This window comes from Hemiscyllium ocellatum, chromosome 3 (genome assembly GCF_020745735.1).
Source record: "Hemiscyllium ocellatum isolate sHemOce1 chromosome 3, sHemOce1.pat.X.cur, whole genome shotgun sequence".
Taxonomy (NCBI): Eukaryota; Metazoa; Chordata; class Chondrichthyes; order Orectolobiformes; family Hemiscylliidae; genus Hemiscyllium; species Hemiscyllium ocellatum.
The window spans coordinates 5,014,855-5,036,034 of record NC_083403.1 but is presented as its reverse complement, the minus strand read 5'-3'; the positions used below and the strand labels follow the sequence as shown (position 1 = coordinate 5,036,034).

The window sequence follows — 21,180 nt, the reverse complement described above, 5'->3', positions numbered from 1 at the left end:
ATGTTTCAGGTCCCTCAGACGATACATTGATGCAATCTCGAATGCTTCGCATACAAGCCAGTCATGTCTTTGCTAGCAACTGTGACAAGCTGCGGGTGGCACGGTGGCACAGTGGTTAGCACTGCTGCCTCACAGCGCCTGAGACCTGGGTTCAATTCCTGACTCAGGCGATTGACTGTGTGGAGTTTGCACGTTCTCCCCGTGTTTGCGTGGGTTTATTCCGGGTGCTCCGGTTTCCTCTCACAGTCCAAAGATGTGCGTGTCAGGTGAATTGGCCATGCTAAATTGCCCGTAGTGTTAGGTATGGGGTAAATGTAGGGGTATGGGTGGGTTGCGCTTCAGCGGGTCGGTGTGGACTTTTTGGGCCGAAGGGCCTGTTTCCACACTGTAAGTAATCTAATCTAATCTAAGTTGCCAAGAAAAGGCAAAGTTGTCATTAACGAACTTAACAGAGAAAGTGCAAATATCATTCCCAATTTCATTGATATTGGGTGATTAGATCTGAGTATGTCTGGCTTCCGATCACTCACTGTTTTGCTTTGGGAATAAAGTTCACAATCTAAGTTAGATAGTGATTGCGCCCCATTTGTTTTTGTCCACATAGAGTTTGATGAACCAGAAGCTAACAGTGGTACTGAAGACTTTGCTGACACAAATGCACATGTGCACTTAACATACACGATGCTGTGTTATTACAGGCAACTGGCTACAGAAACCAAACTGTTTGGCCACATTGATGCTGCATGGAATGAGATGATCATTAGAATTCAGAATAACTCGAATATTCTGAAGATAACCACCACATCAGGGGTTCTTGAGCTTTTACAGACCACCAATGCCAACTTGGAAAAGATACTGAAATGTCTTGAGGTAATACACCCTAAGTAAAGGACTTGATTCAGTGCCCTTTTTTCAAGTGTAGTCACCTCTGTAAGGTATGAAATACCAGCTGCCAAGATGCATACTGCAAACAAGCTTTATTTTTATCAATTTTTGTGACTATGATTTGTTTCCCACCCCTAATTCTCCATAGGTAAGGTGTTGATGAGCCTCCTCCAGCTTAGTGGTTTACAAAGCTATTTAAAATTTACATTGGAGTTACTTGTAGGCCAGTGTCAGGAGAATAACAGATTTCTTCCATTAATAAGGCATGTGGGTTTTACAATGGCCTGCTCGGATCACAATCGCTATTAATGAAACTTGACTTTTATTCCAGTTTTATTCATTAGTGGAATTTCATTTCTGCAGCTGCTATATGATGGGAATTAAAGTTGTCTCTGGAGCTTAAATTCTCTCAGTTTCTACTTGACCAGCAACCTCAGGCTCCCAGAGACAGCCAAGACATAAATGAGCAGATAACCTCCTTTTGACGGTGCAAGGTGGAGAAACATGAAAAACTGTGCATGAGTTAAACCCAGTTGGTTTCTGATGGCCATGTGCAGAATCCCAATTGTACCGGATTCTAAAGGAACTGGCAGGAATTTAAGACCCTGCTGGGTAATTTGTCTATGCCTTACACCCTGCAAAACCTGCATTTAAATTAGAGATTTAAATTAAGATGAAATTACGATAATAATTATCCAGGAAAAGTTAGACCATCAAACACGCAGTTTAATTCCTGGCTAACTGTTCAGCAAAAACCCATACTTAGCACACACCGCCAAGCACAACTCCTCCAGACCAGGTACATCCCCAGACCCTGAACGGACTCCCCAGTCTACCCACAACATCCCTGCTCTGGACCTGGCAGCTCCTAACCAACACTGCATGTAACACCCCAGTGCTCTTTTACCATGATACCCACACTCCCCAATGCCTGACAGACCTGAGACATCCCACCCACCCAGATCTATCATGGATCCTTACCCAGGTGTCAGGATGCAAGATAGCAAATCTTGCATTCTGACTAGCTTTTTACCTGGAAGTGCACCCTCTACCAAAATGGTGCCAACTTCCAGTCTCAAGGTGAGACGCAGCACGGTCTCCCGGCCTCGAGGTGAGGGACAGCACGGACCCCCAGCCTCGAGGTGAGGGATAGCACAGACACCCGCCTCAAGGTGAGACGCAGCACGGACTCCTGGCCTCAAGGTGAGGAACAGCACGGACTCCTGGCCTCAAGGTGAGTAACAGCACGGACTCCTGACCTTGAGGTGAGACGCAGCACGGACTCTCAAGCTCAAGGTGAGACGCAGCACGGACTCCCGGCCTCGAGGTGAGGGACAACATGGACTCCCGGCCTCGAGATGAGAAGCAGCACGTGTCCCGGCCTCAAGTTGAGGGACAACATGGACTCCCGGCCTCGAGATGAGACACAGCACGAACTCCCGGCCTCGAGATGAGACACAGCATGGACTCCCGGCCTCGAGGTGAGGGACAGCACAGACTCCCGGCCTCGAGGTGAGACACAGCACGGTCTCCCGGCCTCGAGGTGAGGGACAGCACGGACTCCCGGCCTCGAGGTGAGACACAGAACGGTCTCCCGGCCTCGAGGTGAGGGACAGCACGGACTCCCGGCCTCGAGGTGAGACACAGCACGGTCTCCCAGCCTCGAGGTGAGGGACAGCACGGACTCCCAGCCTCGAGGTGAGACACAGCACGGTCTCCCGGCCTCGAGGTGAGACACAGCACGAACTCCCGGCCTCGAGATGAGACACAGCACGGTCTCCCGGCCTCGAGGTGAGGGACAGCACGGACTCCCGGCCTCGAGGTGAGACACAGCACGGTCTCCCGGCCTCGAGGTGAGACACAGCACGAACTCCCGGCCTCGAGATGAGACACAGCACGGTCTCCCGGCCTCGAGATGAGACACAGCATGGACTCCCGGCCTCGAGGTGAGGGACAGCACGGACTCCCAGCCTCGAGGTGAGACACAGCACGGTCTCCCGGCCTCGAGGTGAGGGACAGCACGGACTCCCGGCCTCGAGGTGAGACACAGCACGGTCTCCCGGCCTCGAGGTGAGGGACAGCACGGACTCCCGGCCTCGAGGTGAGACACAGCACGGTCTTCCGGCCTCAAGGTGAGGGACAGCACGGACTCCCGGCCTCGAGGTGAGACACAGCACGGACTCCCGGCCTCGAGGTGAGACACAGCACGGTCTCCCAGCCTCGAGGTGAGGGACAGCACGGACTCCCAGCCTCGAGGTGAGACACAGCACGGTCTCCCGGCCTCGAGGTGAGACACAGCACGAACTCCCGGCCTCGAGATGAGACACAGCACGGTCTCCCGGCCTCGAGGTGAGGGACAGCACGGACTCCCGGCCTCGAGGTGAGACACAGCACGGTCTCCCGGCCTCGAGGTGAGACACAGCACGAACTCCCGGCCTCGAGATGAGACACAGCACGGTCTCCCGGCCTCGAGATGAGACACAGCATGGACTCCCGGCCTCGAGGTGAGACACAGCACGGACTCCCGGCCTCGAGGTGAGACACAGCACGGTCTCCCGGCCTCGAGGTGAGGGACAGCACGGACTCCCGGCCTCGAGGTGAGACACAGCACGGTCTCCCGGCCTCGAGGTGAGGGACAGCACGGACTCCCGGCCTCGAGGTGAGACACAGCACGGTCTTCCGGCCTCGAGGTGAGACACAGCACGAACTCCCGGCCTCGAGATGAGACACAGCACGGTCTCCCGGCCTCGAGGTGAGGGACAGCACGGACTCCCAGCCTCGAGGTGAGACACAGCACGGTCTCCCGGCCTCGAGGTGAGACACAGCACGAACTCCCGGCCTCGAGATGAGACACAGCACGGTCTCCCGGCCTCGAGGTGAGGGACAGCACGGACTCCCAGCCTCGAGGTGAGACACAGCACGGTCTCCCGGCCTCGAGGTGAGGGACAGCACGGACTCCCGGCCTCGAGGTGAGACACAGCACGGTCTCCCGGCCTCGAGGTGAGGGACAGCACGGACTCCCAGCCTCGAGGTGAGGGACAGCACGGACTCCCGGCCTCGAGGTGAGACACAGCACGGTCTCCCGGCCTTTAGGTGAGGGACAGCATGGACTCATCTCTCTGTCTGCTTTTACTTTTTTGTCTTTTTCTTTTCCTGATTTAGAAAGGCTGTAATGCTGAACTTTTAACTTTAGTTCTTAATTCTTGTAATTTATTTCTGTGATTTTGTACCTTGGCCTCTTTGTACCTCAGATGTTGCTGAAAATGATGGTTATGTACGCCCATCACTGTACTCATGTATCCCTGTATTTGAGTACATGTGACAATAAAACCTAATTCTAATTCTAATTCTACGTGCTACTCACTTGCATCATATCCACTTGGTACCCTTTCTACTTGGTCATTTGACACTTCCCCTTTGACATCCATTGACTTTATCCATTTGACATCTCCCTGTATCCACTTGGCACCTTATCAGTCCAACCTTACACTTATCAGAATGAGCCATGATGGAAGTCTCCTGTCGGAAGTGTGGAGCTCTCTGGCTTTGTTTTAAAAAAGACCAGGGCAAAATGGCAATCTGCAGGAAACAGTCACTCCACAGAAACTCTGCCCTATTGATTTCTGGCAAGTTGTTACAGACTGAAATGTACTGCCTGAAATAGGAATGGCAGCAGATTCCAATGTGACCTTTCAAAAAGGAGTTTGATGAACGGTCAGAAAGACTGTGGGGAAAGAGCAGTGGGAGTGGGAATAATTAAATAGCTGACCAATTCTGAAATTCCTCCTCCTGTGCTGTTAATTCAATGTTTCTGTCAGAGTCTCTGCTGTGAATGTGCATGTTTAGATGAATTAAATGAAATTGATCCGATGTGCTATTGTTTCAGGATTACTTGGAAGCCAAAAGGATCGCTTTCCCACGTTTTTATTTCCTTAGCAACAGTGAACTGCTGGATATCCTGTCTCAAAGCAAAACCCCTGAGGCTATACGGGTAAGGAGACATCACCTCTGGCTAAAACGCTTCCGTAACGAAGGACAGGTGGAACAGACCAGGCTTGTATTCCCTGATGAATAGAAGATTGCAGATAAACTACATGAGGTGTTTCTGATGATAAATGTAGGAAACAGGAGCAAAGTTGACCATTAGATCTCTGCTGTATCACAAATAAAACCATGGCTCATCCTTTTGTGTTTAGAATTCCACATTCCCATCTACCCCTGATAACCTCCCTAGCCTCTCAAGAATCTATTCACCTCTGTGGTAACTTCCATCTTCAATGACAACACCTCCACCACCTCCTGATTTTGTAAGCTGCAAAGTTGTACAACACTCAGGGGAAAGACAAATCTTGTCTCAGTCCTAAAAAGGCAACCACAATAGTAAAACAGTGCCCCTTTCATCTTGACTGAGCCACATGTGGAAATATCCTATTGCCCACCTGCTCAAAGTCCTTCCTGAGCCCCAACTGCACAGAACCATATGGTTCAGTTACCTTTAGCAGCACAGTTTCTCTTTCCTTTGTACTCTCTCACTTCTATTCTCATTGGCTGTCACCTTTGAACTCCGAGGAGAAAGTGAGGACTGCAGATGCTGGAGATCAGAGCTGAAAAAGGTGTTGCTGGAAAAGCGCAGCAGGTCAGGCAGCATCCAAGGAGCAGGAGAATCGACGTTTTGGGCATAAGCCCTTCTTCAGGATTCCTGAAGAAGGGCTTATGCCCGAAATGTCGATTCTCCTGCTCCTTGGATGCTGCCTGGCCTGCTGCGCTTTTCCAGCAACACATTTTTCACCTTTGAACTCCTGTTCATTTTGAGTGATGCATTGAACAAATTGCAGCAGTCTAGGCAGAATTGAATGTAACTAATATTTTGGAACAGCTAATGTTACAAACCATGAGAACTCTTTCTTAAATGTGATAGTGTGAATTGAATTGAATTAATTGTCACGTGTACCGAGGCACAGTGAAAAGCTTAGTCTTGCGAGTGATACAGGCAGATCACAGAGTTAAGTAGCACAGATAGTAAATAATAGGAAAACAAAAGCACAGGTACAGGCAAATGCTAAGAGTTTGTGACTCCATTCAGTATTCTAACAACAGTCAGGGAGAAACTGTTTTGAAAATGGCTGATGCATGTTCAAGCTTCTGTAGAAGTTGTAGAAAAACATTGCCAGGGTGGTTTGGATCTTTAGGCATGCTGGGGCCTTTCCTGGACAGTGGACCTGGTAGATGGATTCTATAGATGGGAGGTTCGCCTTTGTGATTATCATTTGAGATTTGACTGAGTACGGTGATGTCATCAGTGTTGGGTGTTAGTGAGGATGAAATATTATCCCCAATCTTCACTGATTGTGGCCTGTGGGTCAGGAAACTGAGGATCCAGTCGCAGAGAGTGGGGCTTAGTCTGAGATTACTAAGTTTAGTAATCAATCTCAAGGGGATAATAGTGTTGAAGGCTGAACTGTAGTCAATGAGTAGGATTCTTATCTAGCTGTTCTCGGTGTCAAGATGTTCTAGGGAGGAGTGAAGGGCAAGTGATATGGCATCTGATGTGGATCTGTTGGTCCGATAGGCAAATTGGACTGGGTCAAGAGTAGTGGGGAGGCTGGAGTTGATTAATGCCATGACCAGCCTTTCAAAGCACTTCATGACCACCGAAGTTAGGGACACGGTCAATGAGACATGCTGCATGAGCCTCATTAGAGACAGGGATGATGTTAGCTGTCTTGAAACAGACAGGGACAGTGGCCTGCTGCAGGGAGACGGTGAAGATGTCTGAGAAGACCTCTGCCAGTTGATCTGTGCATGCTCTGAGTGCACGGCTTGGGATAGGTTCGTCACGACTTGTCAGAATAGGTGTTAGCTCTCCGCCGAAATTCTGCTCAAAGTGAGCATAGAAGGCGTTGAGACGGTCTGGGAGGGATGTGTCATCGTCTGCTATCTTGCAATGTCTCTTTTTAGAACCAGTGATGTCATTCAGTCCTTGCCATAGTCACCGGGTGTCTGACTGGGTCTCCTGTTTGGGTCGGTATTGGTCCTTGGCTGTCTTAATGGCTCTGTGAAGGTTTGAAGGCCTCACGTCTGGTTTTTAGCAGGTTCTGTATGTCGTAATTCATCCAGAGTTCCCTGTTAGTATTCACCCAGTGCTGGCTCCTGCTGTAAAAATTGATACTGTATAAAAGTAATGCCTCAATTTTCAGACAAATTTTATTTGTTTTACAAATGCTTCTGATTTCAATTAATTGGATGCTTGTAGAATCCTGATATCATCTACACGTTTGGACATATTGATCTCAATTTTAATCCATCTTTATATAAGGTCATTGACAAAAGAACAGAGGCTACACAAGAATAACATTTCACAGTGTAATCTGGAACTCATTGTATTTAAGAGTAGTGAAAACAGATTCAGTGGTGACTTTCCAAAGACAATTAGATAAAGACTTGAAGGAGAATAATCTGCAGGGAAATGGGGAAAAGGTGAAGTTGGGGAGAGAACTAATGAGAGATATTTTCACAGAGTTGTGACCATCGCAAGATCCCAGTGGCCTCCTCTGTGCTGTATTGTTCTATCATTCTCTTAATGAAAGTTGGGAAATGTCACTCCCTCCAGGAGCTCCCCATTAGCAAGGTTAGCTATATTGATTGTGAAATTGATTTCTTCATCGTTTCCTCAGCCCCATTTGGCCAAATGTTTTGAAAATATCAGATCTCTGGAGATTGTGAAGCAAGCGACCAGACCTCCCATTGTGGTAATGATCAAGTCTGCAGAAAATGAGAATCTTCCCATGCCAAGGTACTAACTTAATTTAATACAATTTCTTCATTCTGTGTAAGTTCCTTGATTTTCACTCCCTTACCATCGATTTTAGGCATGCATGGTCAATAATCATAGAGATAGAGACATAGAAGGCACAGATGGAGAACATACATAAAACCGTTTGCTGGACCAACGGACCTAGTTTATACTCTCACTGACTCCAGCGGTGTGGTATAACACATTTGATCAGAAAATACCTATTCTTTCAGTTGATCACTCCCAGCCAGTGAACTTCATGAGCAATAGATTGGTCTCATGGATGACAGATAAACGTATCAGTCCATATGCTGCAGAGACCCACAAGGTCCTTTGGGAGGGAATTCTGGGGTTTTGACACAGTAAAGGTGCAGGAACCACAGTCTATTTCCAATTCAGGGTCATGAATGGCTTCGAGGGGAACTTGCAGGGGGTGGTGTTCCCATGGATCTGCTGCCCTTGTCCTTCTGGATGTTTTGAAGGTGCTAGCAAAGGAACTTTGTTGAATTTCTGCAGTGTAACTTGTAGATAGTACACACTGCTGCTGCTGAGCGTTGGTGGAGGCAGAAGTGATTGCTATGCATGTAGTGCCAATCAAATGGGCTGTTTTGTCCGAGATGGTGTCAGAGTTTTTGAGTGTTGTTGGGGCCGCACTCATCCAGGCAAGTGGGGAGTATTCCATAAGATTCCTGACTTGTGCCTTGGAAATTAGATTAGATTCCCCTTCAGCCCAACAAGTCCACACCAAGAAGGATGATTGAGACGTATAAGATTATTAAAGGATTGGACACTCTAGAGGCAGGAAGCATGTTTCTGCTGATGGGTGAGTCCCGAACCAGAGAACACAGTTTAAAAATAAGGGGGAGGCCATTGAGAACAGAGTTGAGGAGAAACTTCTTCACCCGGAGAGTGGTGGGTGTATGGAATGCTCTGCCTCAGAAGGCTGTGGAGGCCAAGTCTCTGGATACGTTCAAGAACGAGATGGATAGAACTCTTAAAGAAAATGGAATCAAGGGTTATGGGAATATGGCAGGAACAGGATACTGATTGTGGATGCTCAGCCATGATCATAATGAATGGTGATGCTGGCTTGAAGGGCTGAATAGCCTACTCCTGCTCCGATTGTATTTAACCCTCGGAAGAGTAACCCACCCAGACCCATTTCTCTCTGACTAATGCACCTAACACTATGGGCAACTTAGCATGGCAATTCACCTGACCTGCACACCCTTTTGGAATGTGGGAGGAAACTGGAGCACCTGGAGGAAACCCACGCAGACACAGGGAAAATGTGCAAACTCCACACAGACAGTTGCCCGAGGCTGGAATTGAACCCAGGTCCCTGGCGCTGTGAGGCAGCAGTGCTAACCACTGAGCCACTGTGATGCCCACTAGATGCTGGACAGGCATTGGGGATTCAGGAGGTGGGTCACTCATGGCAATATTCATCGCATCTGACCTGCTCTTGTAGCCGCTGTGTTTATGTGGTGAGTCCAGTTGAGTTGCTGGTCAATGGTAACCCCCAGGATGTTGATAGTGGGAGATTCAGTGATGGTAACACAATAGAATGTCAAGGAATGGCGGTTAGGTTATCTCTTGTTGATGGTCATTGTCTAGCATTTAGGTAAAAACAAGGGCTGCAGATGCTGGAAACCAGAGTCTAGATCAGAGTGGTGCTGGAAAAGCACAGCAGGTCAGGCAGCATCCGAGGAGCAGCGAATCACGTTTCAGGTGAAAGGCCTTCATCAGGAATAGAGGGTCTGGCATTTATCTGGTATGAATGTTACTTTGCCACTTGTCAGTCCAAGCTTGGATATTATCCAGATGTTATTGCATTTGAACATGGTCTGCTTCAGTATCTGAGGAGTTGTGAATGGTGCTGAACATTGTGTAATCATCGGTGAACATCCTCACTTCTGACCTTATGATGGAGGGAAGGTCATTGATGAAGCAGCTGAAGATGGTTGGGCCTAGGGCACTACTCTGAGGAACTCCTGCAGAGATGTCCTGAAGCTGAGATGACTGACCTCCAGCAACTATCACCATCTTCCTCTGTGTCAGGTATGATTCTAACCAGTGGAGAGTTTGCCCCCTGATATCCATTGATCTCAGGTTTGTGAGGGCTCCTTGATGCCACACTTGGTTGACTATGACCTTGATGTCAAGGCTGTCACACTCACTTCACCTTTTATTTGGTTTCTCTCCCTTTGTGATGTGAGATCACATGGGCACTTTGTACAAAGGATATTCACCGGAGATTTACTGCCTGCAATTAAAATGATTTGTTAAGTGAGATTCATTGAACCCGGTCTGCCATGGTTCCAAGTGTCTTTCTCACACAATCTACTGTTCATCACCTTATTCAGTGCACCAACAAGGTGGAGGTGCGGAGTGGCAGGGCTGTCTGCAGGCTCCTGAGCCCAGGGAATGTCTGCTCATATCTGCTTTCTTCACCCTTCTCCTTTTAACATCTGTTGTTTTTCTTTCTTCCTTTTTTTCTTATCTTTTCATTAAAGGATTTTGCGGCAGGATACTCAGCAGCATTGGCACAGCAGTGAGTGTGGGCCAGGCATGGAAAAGCAGCAGCCACCCAGCAGCTGATGTAGTGCCAGAGGGCATGGATCCTCCCAGTGAACAGATACAGTGACAGGGATGTCATCCTGGCCTTTGGGGGCCAGTGGGAGTAGCAGCAGTGATAAACCTCCTCCCAGTGATTGGATACATCGGTGACCAACCTCCTCCCAGCGACTGGATACACCGGTGACCAACCTCCTCCCAGTGATTGGATACAGCGGTGACCAACCTCCTCCCAGTGATTGGTTACAGCGGTGACCAACCACCTCCCAGTGATTGGTTACAGCGGTGACCAACCTCCTCCCAGTGATTGGATACAGCGGTGACCAACCTCCTCCCAGTGATTGGTTACAGCGGTGACCAACCACCTCCCAGTGATTGGTTACAGCGGTGACCAACCTCCTCCCAGAGATTGGTTACAGCGGTGACCAACCTCCTCCCAGTGATTGGATACAGCGGTGACCAACCTCCTCCCAGTGATTGGATCCAGCGGTGACCAACCACCTCCCAGTGATTGGATACATCGGTGACTAACCTCCCCCCAGCGACTGGATACAGCGGTGACCAACCTCCTCCCAGTGATTGGATACATCGGTGACCAACCGCCCCCCAGTGATTGGATACACCGGTGACCAACCTCCCCCCGTGATTGGATACAGCGGTGACCAACCTCCTCCCAGTGATTGGATACAGCGGTGACCAACCTCCCCAGGTGATTGGATACATCGGTGACCAACCACCTCCCAGTGATTGGATACACCGGTGACCAACCTCCTCCCAGTGATTGGATACACCGGTGACGAACCACCTCCCAGTGATTGGATACAGTGGTGACCAACCTCCCCCAGTGATTGGATACAGCGGTGACCAACCTCCTCCCAGTGATTGGATACAGCGGTGACCAAACACCTCCCAGTGATTGGATACAGCGGTGACCAACCTCCCCCAGTGATTGGATACAGCGGTGACCAACCACCTCCCAGTGATTGGATACAGCGGTGACTAACCTCGCCCCAGCGACTGGATACACCGGTGACCAACCTCCCCCAGTGATTGGATACACTGGTGACCAAACACCTCCCAGTGATTGGATACAGCAGTGACCAAACACCTCCCAGTGATTGGATACAGCGGTGACCAACCTCCCCCAGTGATTGGATACAGCGGTGACCAACCTCCCCCAGTGATTGGATACACCGGTGACCAAACACCACCCAGTGATCGGATACAGCGGTGACCAACCACCTCCCAGTGATTGGTTACAGCGGTGACCAACCTCCTCCCAGTGATTGGATACAGCGGTGACCAACCTCCCCCCAGAGATTGGTTACAGCGGTGACCAACCTCCTCCCAGTGATTGGATACACTGGTGACCAAACACCTCCCAGTGATTGGATACAGCGGTGACCAAACACCTCCCAGTGATTGGATACAGCGGTGACCAACCTCCCCCAGTGATTGGATACAGCGGTGACCAACCTCCTCCCAGTGATTGGACACAGTGGTGACCAACCTCCTCCCAGTGATTGGATACACCGGTGACTAACCTCCCCCAGTGATTGGATACAGCGGTGACCAACCTCCTCCCAGTGATTGGATACAGCGGTGACCAACCACCCCAGGTGATTGGATACATCGGTGACCAACCACCTCCCAGTGATTGGATACACCGGTGACCAACCTCCTCCCAGTGATTGGATACACCGGTGACGAACCACCTCCCAGTGATTGGATACAGCGGTGACCAACCTCCCCCAGTGATTGGATACACCGGTGACCAACCTCCTCCCAGTGATTGGATACAGTGGTGACCAACCTCCTCCCAGTGATTGGACACAGCGGTGACCAACCTCCTCCCAGTGATTGGATACAGCGGTGACCAACCTCCCCCAGTGATTGGATACAGCGGTGACCAACCTCCCCCAGTGATTGGATACAGCGGTGACCAACCTCCCCCAGTGATTGGATACAGCGGTGACCAAACACCTCCCAGTGATTGGATACAGCGGTGACCAACCTCCCCCAGTGATTGGATACAGCGGTGACCAACCACCTCCCAGTGATTGGATACAGCGGTGACCAACCTCCTCCCAGTGATTGGATACAGCGGTGACCAACCACCTCCCAGTGATTGGATACAGCGGTGACCAACCTCCCCCAGTGATTGGATACAGCGGTGACCAACCACCTCCCAGTGATTGGATACAGCGGTGACTAACCTCGCCCCAGCGACTGGATACACCGGTGACCAAACACCTCCCAGTGATTGGATACAGCGGTGACCAAACACCTCCCAGTGATTGGATACACCAGTGACTAACCTCCCCCAGTGATTGGATACAGCGGTGACCAACCTCCCCCAGTGATTGGATACACCGGTGACCAAACACCTCCCAGTGATCGGATACAGCGGTGACTAACCTCGCCCCAGCGACTGGATACACCAGTGACCAACCTCCCCCAGTGATTGGATACAGCGGTGACCAACCTCCTCCCAGTGATTGGATACACCGGTGACCAACCTCCCCCAGTGATTGGATACATCGGTGACCAAACACCTCCCAGTGATTGGATACAGCGGTGACCAACCTCCCCCAGTGATTAGACACAGCGGTGACCAACCTCCTCCCAGTGATTGGATACATCAGTGACCAATCTCCTCCCAGTGATTAAGTAGTAAAAAGTGAGGTCTGCAGATGCTGGAGATCAGAGCTGAAAATGTGTTGCTGGTTAAAGCACAGCAGGTCAGGCAGCATCCAAGGAACAGGAAATTCAACGTTTCGGGCCAGAGCCCTTCATCAGGATTCCTGATGAAGGGCTCTGGCCCGAAACATCGAATATCCTGTTCCTTGGATGCTGCCTGACCTGCTGTGCTTTAACCAGCAACACATTTTCAGCTCCTCCCAGTGATTGGATACAGCGGTGACCAACCTCCTCCCAGTGATTGGATACAGTGGTGACCAACCTCCTCCCAGTGATTGGACACAGCGGTGACCAACCTCCTCCCAGTGATTGGACACAGCGGTGACCAACCTCCTCCCAGTGATTGGACACAGCGGTGACCAACCTCCTCCCAGTGATTGGACACAGCGGTGACCAACCTCCCCCAGTGATTGGATACAGCGGTGACCAACCTCCTCCCAGTGATTGGACACAGTGGTGACCAACCTCCTCCCAGTGATTGGACACAGCGGTGACCAACCTTCTCCCCATGTGATTGGACACAGCGGTGACTAACCTCCCCCAGTGATTGGATACAGCGGTGACCAACCTCCCCCAGTGATTGGATACAGCGGTGACCAACCTCCTCCCAGTGATTGGATACAGCAGTGACCAACCTCCTCCCAGTGATTGGACACAGCAGTGACCAACCTCCTCCCAGTGATTGGATACAGCGGTGACCAACCGCCTCACAGTGATTGGATACAGCGGTGACCAACCACCTCCCAATGATTGGATACAGCGGTGACCAACCGCCTCCCAGTGATTGGATACAGCACCAAGCCATAAAGTTTCTTTGCGTGATGCTGCATTCTTCTGTTCTTACTAACAATGCCAAAGTATTGTTAATCTGCACAAAGATTTGTATCCATCTTCAACCCAACTCCAGTGACATTCAGCTTCACCTCTGAATCTGAGGAGGAAACCGTGAACTTTTGCAGATTGCCCAGGCAGGCTTTCACATAGACCTTCCACCATCTCAGACTTCCACCTTGGTGCCTATCTAGGTTAGGTTTCAGTTTGCAAAATTTGGTGAGCACAGCACTGTTCTGCAGTTGATCAAAAAAGAAATATTCAGATCATTGGCAGTCAGAGGACTGCAGGAGACTTGTAATCTGTGTACCTCCTGACAGAAAACACTCCATGGTCTCCATCATTAATGGTTTGGTCAAAATGCAGTGTGACTCAAAAACATCAGGCCAGAGTGTTAGATGAGAAAGGTAATCTGGAACAAGAATGGAGGAGAGTACAAAGTTATCAGTGCCCTGTTGGCTCCACTATGCATGTGTCTGATGATCTCCTTGGACAGGTTGGTGAAAACTCCAGTCTAGAATGCTCAGGACATGTTGATATACATCTGGAACTGCAACCCATCACTGTAGCTGTTGGTACTCAACATTAATGTTGAGGCAAGAGATTAATTGGGTCTCACTTGAGATGCTCCTCTTCAGGATCCCCAGCAGCTTCATCTGAGACCCCACTGCAGAGAAACTTGGCCCTCCCTCCTCCTCCTTTAGCCTATGCTCCTGATGCCTGCAGCTGAGTAACGTGAGCCTAAACCTGGGCTGGAGATTCCCAGCAGGCCTGTGCTCTCTCCGCCCCTCGCTGAGGATGACCTACTCTGTCTTTGGTACCAACAAGGCTACCACAGAGCTGAATACCCTCACCTCAACTGAGGAGGGCTGGGCCACACTTGGATTTAGTGGGAAACAGATGAAGAAGCCACCTTACTGAGGGAACAGTGGTGGTATGGATGAATTGTCAGTGCAATTACCTTGCACCATGGGGATGCCAGGGATGCTGAAGAATCCCACTAACCAAGATGCTTGATTCTCCTCGACATGCAGGATGGTTATGAACAGCCACTACCTCCTTGGAGGGATTTTACCTGTCATTTCCCTCTTCAAAAGGCTGTGTGGTAACTGCTTGGGATACCTGTTCCTGCTGGGTTCACTGACAAAGTTATCTTCACTGTCTCCTTCTTACACTGTCTTTGTCATTGAACCAAGGCAATAATGACTTCAGAAACAGCATAGTCCATATCAGGGCCCGTGAACAGATAACCTTCTGCAAATACCAGAAAGATAATGCAATGGTTTTGAACAAACCCCTGATTGCTCACATGCATAGTGATGAAGCCTCATGCTACAGGGTTACACATTGTGGCATGGAGACTTCTCCAAGGTCAATGTCACACCACCACAAGGAGCTCTGAGATATGTGACCTTATCTAATTCAACATTGCACAACCAAAGGTTCAGTGCTGTACTGAGGGGTGAATTCTACCAATAACCATCATGATAGTACCCCACCCACTCCATAAGAAAAGCCTCCTTATAGACTATGTTCTTGTGCAAATCTGATAGCTGTGACTCAGTGTCTATCAATGCTTGCAGTGGAATGTGATTGTGAAATGGGAGCTTCAGGTTCTACTTTTATGTGCCTTGCTCCAAAGACAGTTGCTGAAATGCAGTTGTCCATAATAACCTTCAGAGAACAACCTCTGTTGAAGAAACCACACCAGTTTTTTTTCACAAACCTTGAAATAAATGCTTCAAAATTTCAGTCCAAGAAATATTAAACAAGAGGTGTCTTTATAAGACTGAGGTCATGAATTCAAACTGAGCATCAATGAGCAGGTCATGGTTGTATGAATGCCAATTGATAGCACTGTCTACGTTTCCATTATTAATGGGAGCTGGGTGTTGTTGGCTGGACCAACATTTATTGCCCATCCCTCCTGGCCCAGAGAACGTGAAGGTGGGTTGCCTTCTTGAACAACTGCAATCCATATTCTGTGCTGTCCGGGAAGGATTTCCAGGATTTTGACCCAGCGACGCTGAAGGAATGGCAATATATTACCAAGTCAGGACGGTGAGTGGTTTGAAAGGGAACTTGTTATCCAATTTCAATCAGTTAGCTGGTGATTGAGAATTAACTGATGGGGCAACAATTGACTGGGTTAGATATGTCTCACTTTTGGATAGCAAGGATATATCTGGACAACATTTTCGAGTCCTCTCTCACCAGAGGAGAGGTGCTGGAGGACTGGAGGACAGCCAATACAGTACCATACTCAAGAAAGGAGAAAAGGATAAACCAGGAAACTACAGTCAGTCTAACCTTGGTGATGAGGAAACTATTAGAAACAGTTCTGAGGTCCAGAATTAATCTGCATTTGGAGAGGCAGGGATTGATCATGTACAGTCAGCATGGTTTGGTTAGGGGAAGTCATGTCTGACTGACCTGATTGAATTTTTCAAAGTGACCACTCCAAAATGTCCAACTTCTTTCTCATCTGAGAATTCCCCAGCACCGCAGTTGACAGGAACTTCAGCCTTGCCCAACCCATCACCTGCACTTTGGCCCACAATCCCTCTCTTCCCTCCCACAACAGTGATAGTGGTACCCTTGTCCACACCTATCATCCCACCAGCATCCACATCCAAAGGATCATTAGCCGCCATTTCCATCAGTAGAATGCCACCAGCAGACAAATGTTCCCCTCCTTTCCCTTGTCAGTTTTCTGCAGGAGCCATTCCCTCTGGGACATTCTGGTCACTCCTCCTCCATTCCCAACAACCACCCCATAACCCCCGACACCTTCCTCTGCAACCACTGAAGGTGTAACACCTGCCCATTTATCTCCTCCCTCCTCACTATCCAAAGCCCCAAGCACACATTCCAGGTGAAGCAGTGATTTACCTGCACTTCACCCAGTCTAGTCTACTGCATTCGCTGCTCACAATGTGGTCTCCTCTACATTGGGGAAATGAAACATCAAATGGGTGACCACTTTTCAGAACACCTATGTTCTGTCTGCAAAAATAACCCTGAGCTTCCAGTTGCTTCTCAATTTAATACACCATCCTGTTTCCTGGCCAACATCTGTGTCTCAAGCTTGCTGCAGTGCTCCAGTGAAGTTCAATATAAATTGGAAGAACAACACCATTTCCACTTGGGGACTCTGCAGTCTTCTGAACTCAATATCAAGTTCAGTAATTTCAGGTCCTGAACACCTTCCATGTCCAATTCCCAATTCCCACACAAAGCCTGTCATCACGTGAATATCTGCCACAAACAACCCATTGTCAGCCATTAATGTTCCTATAAGTAGCTACTCATTCTCCCAGGCTAACCTTTACCCACTCCTTTATCTGTCCAACTGTTGTGGAGTCATATAGTCTCTCTGGGGACCATCTCTACCAATTGTTTACTCCCTCCCCCTTCTCCACCCAACTACAGCATGCGCACCAACCTTTTCCCAGATACAGTCAATTCTGAAGAAGGGACACTGAACCCAGAATGTTAACTCTGCATTCTCTCCACAGATGCTGCCAGACCTGATGTATTTTTCCAGCAATTTCTGTTTTTGCTTCAAACTTAAAGCTACAGATTATTTCTCTCCTTTAGAACTCAATATCCCACCTTATACAATACACAAAGAAGCATCATTACAGATTCTTGTGTTCTGACAACATTATTAAACTTGTTTTGTGCAGGAATGTTCGGATTAGGGGACCCATTGAACAATGGCTGGGAAATGTGGAAAGTTCCATGTATGAGTCTGTGAAAAAGTAAGTACTTATAAATTGAGTTACAACTGAAACTAGGGCATGAGGTGCGGGCATTAATGGGCTGCATGAATTAGCTTGGCATAAAATATCCATTGTTCCATTAGCACCATTTTGTGATTACAACCAGTGGGATTCATTAGCTCGAATTTAATACGAGTTCATGACACTTAGGAGTGACCAAAACCCTTTAAAGGGGAAATCTTTTATGCCTGGAAAAAGTGTATAACAACTTGATTAAGAAATGGTTGAAGAAGGGAATGATCAGGAGACATAAGCATTGTTCAGTGAGAATGTCCCTTGTTACTCAGTAGCCAGACTGTTACTCACTGATTAGAATAAAGACAATGCCAAAGATAAGGGAGGGATGAAAGAGCTGTGAATTTCTTCTGATACGGAACATAGACTGAGGGCTGTAAGATCATAGAATCCCTACAGAGAAGACAGGCCATTCGGCCCATCAGGTCTGCACTAACCCTCTGACGAGAATTCCATCCAGATCCTCTTCCTCTACCCCACTCCAATCCCTGTGAACCTGCACATCTTTGGACAGTGGAAGGAAGCCAGGGCACCTGCACAGACACGGAGAGAATGTGCGAACTCCAAACAATCGCCCAAGATTAGGATTGAATTTGGGTCCCTACTGCTGTAAGGCAGCGGTGCTAACCTCTGAGCCACCGTGCTGCCTATATTGACATTGTTGATGTCACTATAGCAGCTTTGTCAGGAGTAAAGGAATTTACTGACAGTACATGGAAATTGTGCACAAGCTAACACACTGTTCAGTTGTTAAAAACCTTAGTTAAATGACTATAGACATAATTTTGGAAAGGAGAAAGTGAGGTCTGCAGATGCTGGAGTATCAGAGCTGAAAATGTGTTGCTGAAAAAGCGCAGTAGGTCAGGCAGCATCCAAGGAACAGGAAATTCGACATTTCGGGCATAAGCCCTTCATTCCTGATGAAGGGTTTATGCCTGAAACGTCGAATTTCCTGTTCCTTGGATGCTGCCTGACCTGCTGCGCTTTTCCAGCAACACATTTTCAGCTATAATTTTGGAAAGACCTGTCTTACTCCCCTGTTCTTTCCCCAGAGTTCAGCAAACTTTGCAGCTCCAAGTATTTCTTCAATTCTGTTTTATAAGTTACTGTTGATGTGCTTCCCCCACCTTTGCAGGCATTCCACATGTTACGACACGGGGTAATCCCTTCTGCTAATTTAAACCAGACACAGAGAAGCTCACCGCACACCATAATCGGATAAAATATGAGTGGTAAAGAACTATCCCAAATATCACTATTTAAAGAAAAAATTAACAATTTTATTCTTTAAGTCCAAAAGAGAACATTAAACAAAAACTATTTCCAACTCCTTTCTCTTAAATATACTTTTACCTCCAGTTTCCTCATTTCCCCTTCCCCCACCTTTTCCCAATTCTAACCTTCCAGCTCAGCACCGCCCTCATGACCTGTCCTACCTGTCCATCCTGTTTCCCATCTATCTGTTCCAGCCTCCTCTCTGACCTATCACCTTTACCCCACCTCCATCCACCTATTGCACTCTCAGCTATCTTCTTCCCAGCGCTACCCCTCCCATTTATCTCTCCACCCCCCCCGAGGCTCCCAGTCTCATTCCTGATGAAGGGCTTTTGCCCGAAATGTCAATTTTCCTGCTCCTCGGATGCTGCCTGACCTGCTGTGCTCAGCTAGAGAGCTGACCACTCCCCTTTCATTACACAGGTCACTTCTGAAACATGACCACATTGGCCTGAAGCCTAATCTGTTCACAAATAAGCAAAAGGCCTCTCAAAATCCTTTTCATCTCTGTACCAAACTAGTCTAATCCGAGCCGGACCCATTTACAACCCCACTGGAAAAAACCAAGGACACCTTATCCTTGAGAAAAGGAACAGCTTTACCAAAAAAGGGACCTGCTTTGTGACACAAGTTTCACACCATCTTTCCAATAGGAAGGAGACAAGAATTGCACGCAATATTCCAAAAGTGGCCTAACCAATGTCCTGTACAGCTGCAACATGACCTCCCAACTCCTGTTCTCAATACTCTGACCAATAAAGGAAAGCATACCAAACATCTTCTTCACTATCCTATCTACCTGCAACTCTACCTTCAAGAAACTGTGAACCTGCAACACTCCTTAGGAGATCTCTCGAAGGGAGAGCATTTCAGTGACAGTGACCACAACTGCCTCACCTTTACTATAGCCATGGACAGTGATATATTAAAAGAAAGAGGTTAACCAGGGAAAGGCAAACTGTGTGTGAAGCCACAGGATGTTGGAAATGTTTAGAATGAATACTTCTCTTTGGTCTTCACTCTGGAAAAGGAGAATGTGGGTATGGGCCCCAGGGGAAGTGCAAGAGGACTGCAGGATAGCTCATGTGGTTCCACTCTCTAAGAGGTTAGTAGAGATGTTCCAGGAAATTACAGAAATTACATTGAGTCTCACATCATTAGTAGGGAAACTATTGGAGAAACTTCTGAAGGACCAAACTAATACCCGCTTGGAAAGGCAGGGGTTAATTAAGGATAGTCAGCATGGTTTTGGCAGAGGGAGGTCATGCCTACCAAATTTATTCAAAGTTTTTGAAAATGTGATCAAGCATGTGGGCTACTATTCATAAATGCCCAGTCTCTCTGCTTTCTTGAAATTGTGGTATTTTGTTTATGTCAGTTCTCCTCATTCTTGCCATTATAGTTCTTTAATGTCCATTACATGCAAACAAAAATAAAATCAACATTTTCCGTGGGAATTGGTTCTTGTGTCCATTGTGCTCTCAATCAAATCTCCCAGTGCAATTGACGCATTAATAATTCTGCTAAAATAGTCTGTATTGTGTCAGTGTTCAGGATGTGTTCTGTCCACAACTCCTGGTTTAGAGGTACTGATATTCCTCTTTAAATGTTAATCTAGGCATCTCCGGATGGGAATACAGGACTGGAAAGTAACACAATTCAAAGAGTGGGTGCTGTGTCACCCAGGACAGGTTGTTGTCACTGTGGTAAGCAAGGCCTTCCATTGTTCTTTCCAGAGAACTCCTTCCCTAACTTTAGACTTTCGGTCAAGTGAAGAATAACTATGGAGTAAATTAATTTGATTTTTGTTTCAGTTGAATAAAGGCAGCACCAAGTTCAATGCGTTCGGAGATCAGAGTCATGTAGGAACAATTGGCTGAAGTTGTAGAATTTCTTACAACGTTGACAAAAATCCATCAAGATAATATTGGGATAAAGATATTTAGGCAAAAACATGATTTCTTCTGGAACTAGATGTTGAGGAGATTTAGATTAGAGGCAGATTTAGCTCAGCCTTATTTGTGCATATGATGTCATAAGTTTGATTCTTAGCACATTGAGATGTTAACCGTCAGTCAGATTTTTACCAGATTAAAGTTAGGGCTGAGAAAATGTATGACTAAAGTTTTTTCCAAAGACTAGAGGAATTTTGGTCATGTAATGAGCACATTAAGGGTGCGTCACTTCAGTCAGTTAGCAGCTCCATGTCACTGGCTGCCATCTAATTATATGGCTGCTACCTAGTTTGTTAAGTTGAAACAGGCACATTGACTGACATGTTCACTCTTTAATTTCTCAGGGCAGTTCTCAGGTAATCAC

At 47.9% G+C, this 21,180-nt stretch overlaps 1 protein-coding gene across 1 annotated transcript in view; it reads left to right on the top strand.

Annotated features, from left to right (window-relative positions):
• Nucleotides 1-21,180, top strand: part of LOC132832876 (dynein axonemal heavy chain 6-like) — a 670,564-nt gene that overhangs the window by 133,761 nt on the left and 515,623 nt on the right. The window contains exons 19-23 of the mRNA XM_060851082.1: nucleotides 699-870; nucleotides 4,772-4,876; nucleotides 7,560-7,678; nucleotides 17,476-17,550; nucleotides 20,480-20,567. Of these exons, the coding sequence (XP_060707065.1) occupies nucleotides 699-870; nucleotides 4,772-4,876; nucleotides 7,560-7,678; nucleotides 17,476-17,550; nucleotides 20,480-20,567 (559 nt within the window). The remainder of the gene's footprint in view (nucleotides 1-698; nucleotides 871-4,771; nucleotides 4,877-7,559; nucleotides 7,679-17,475; nucleotides 17,551-20,479; nucleotides 20,568-21,180) is intronic.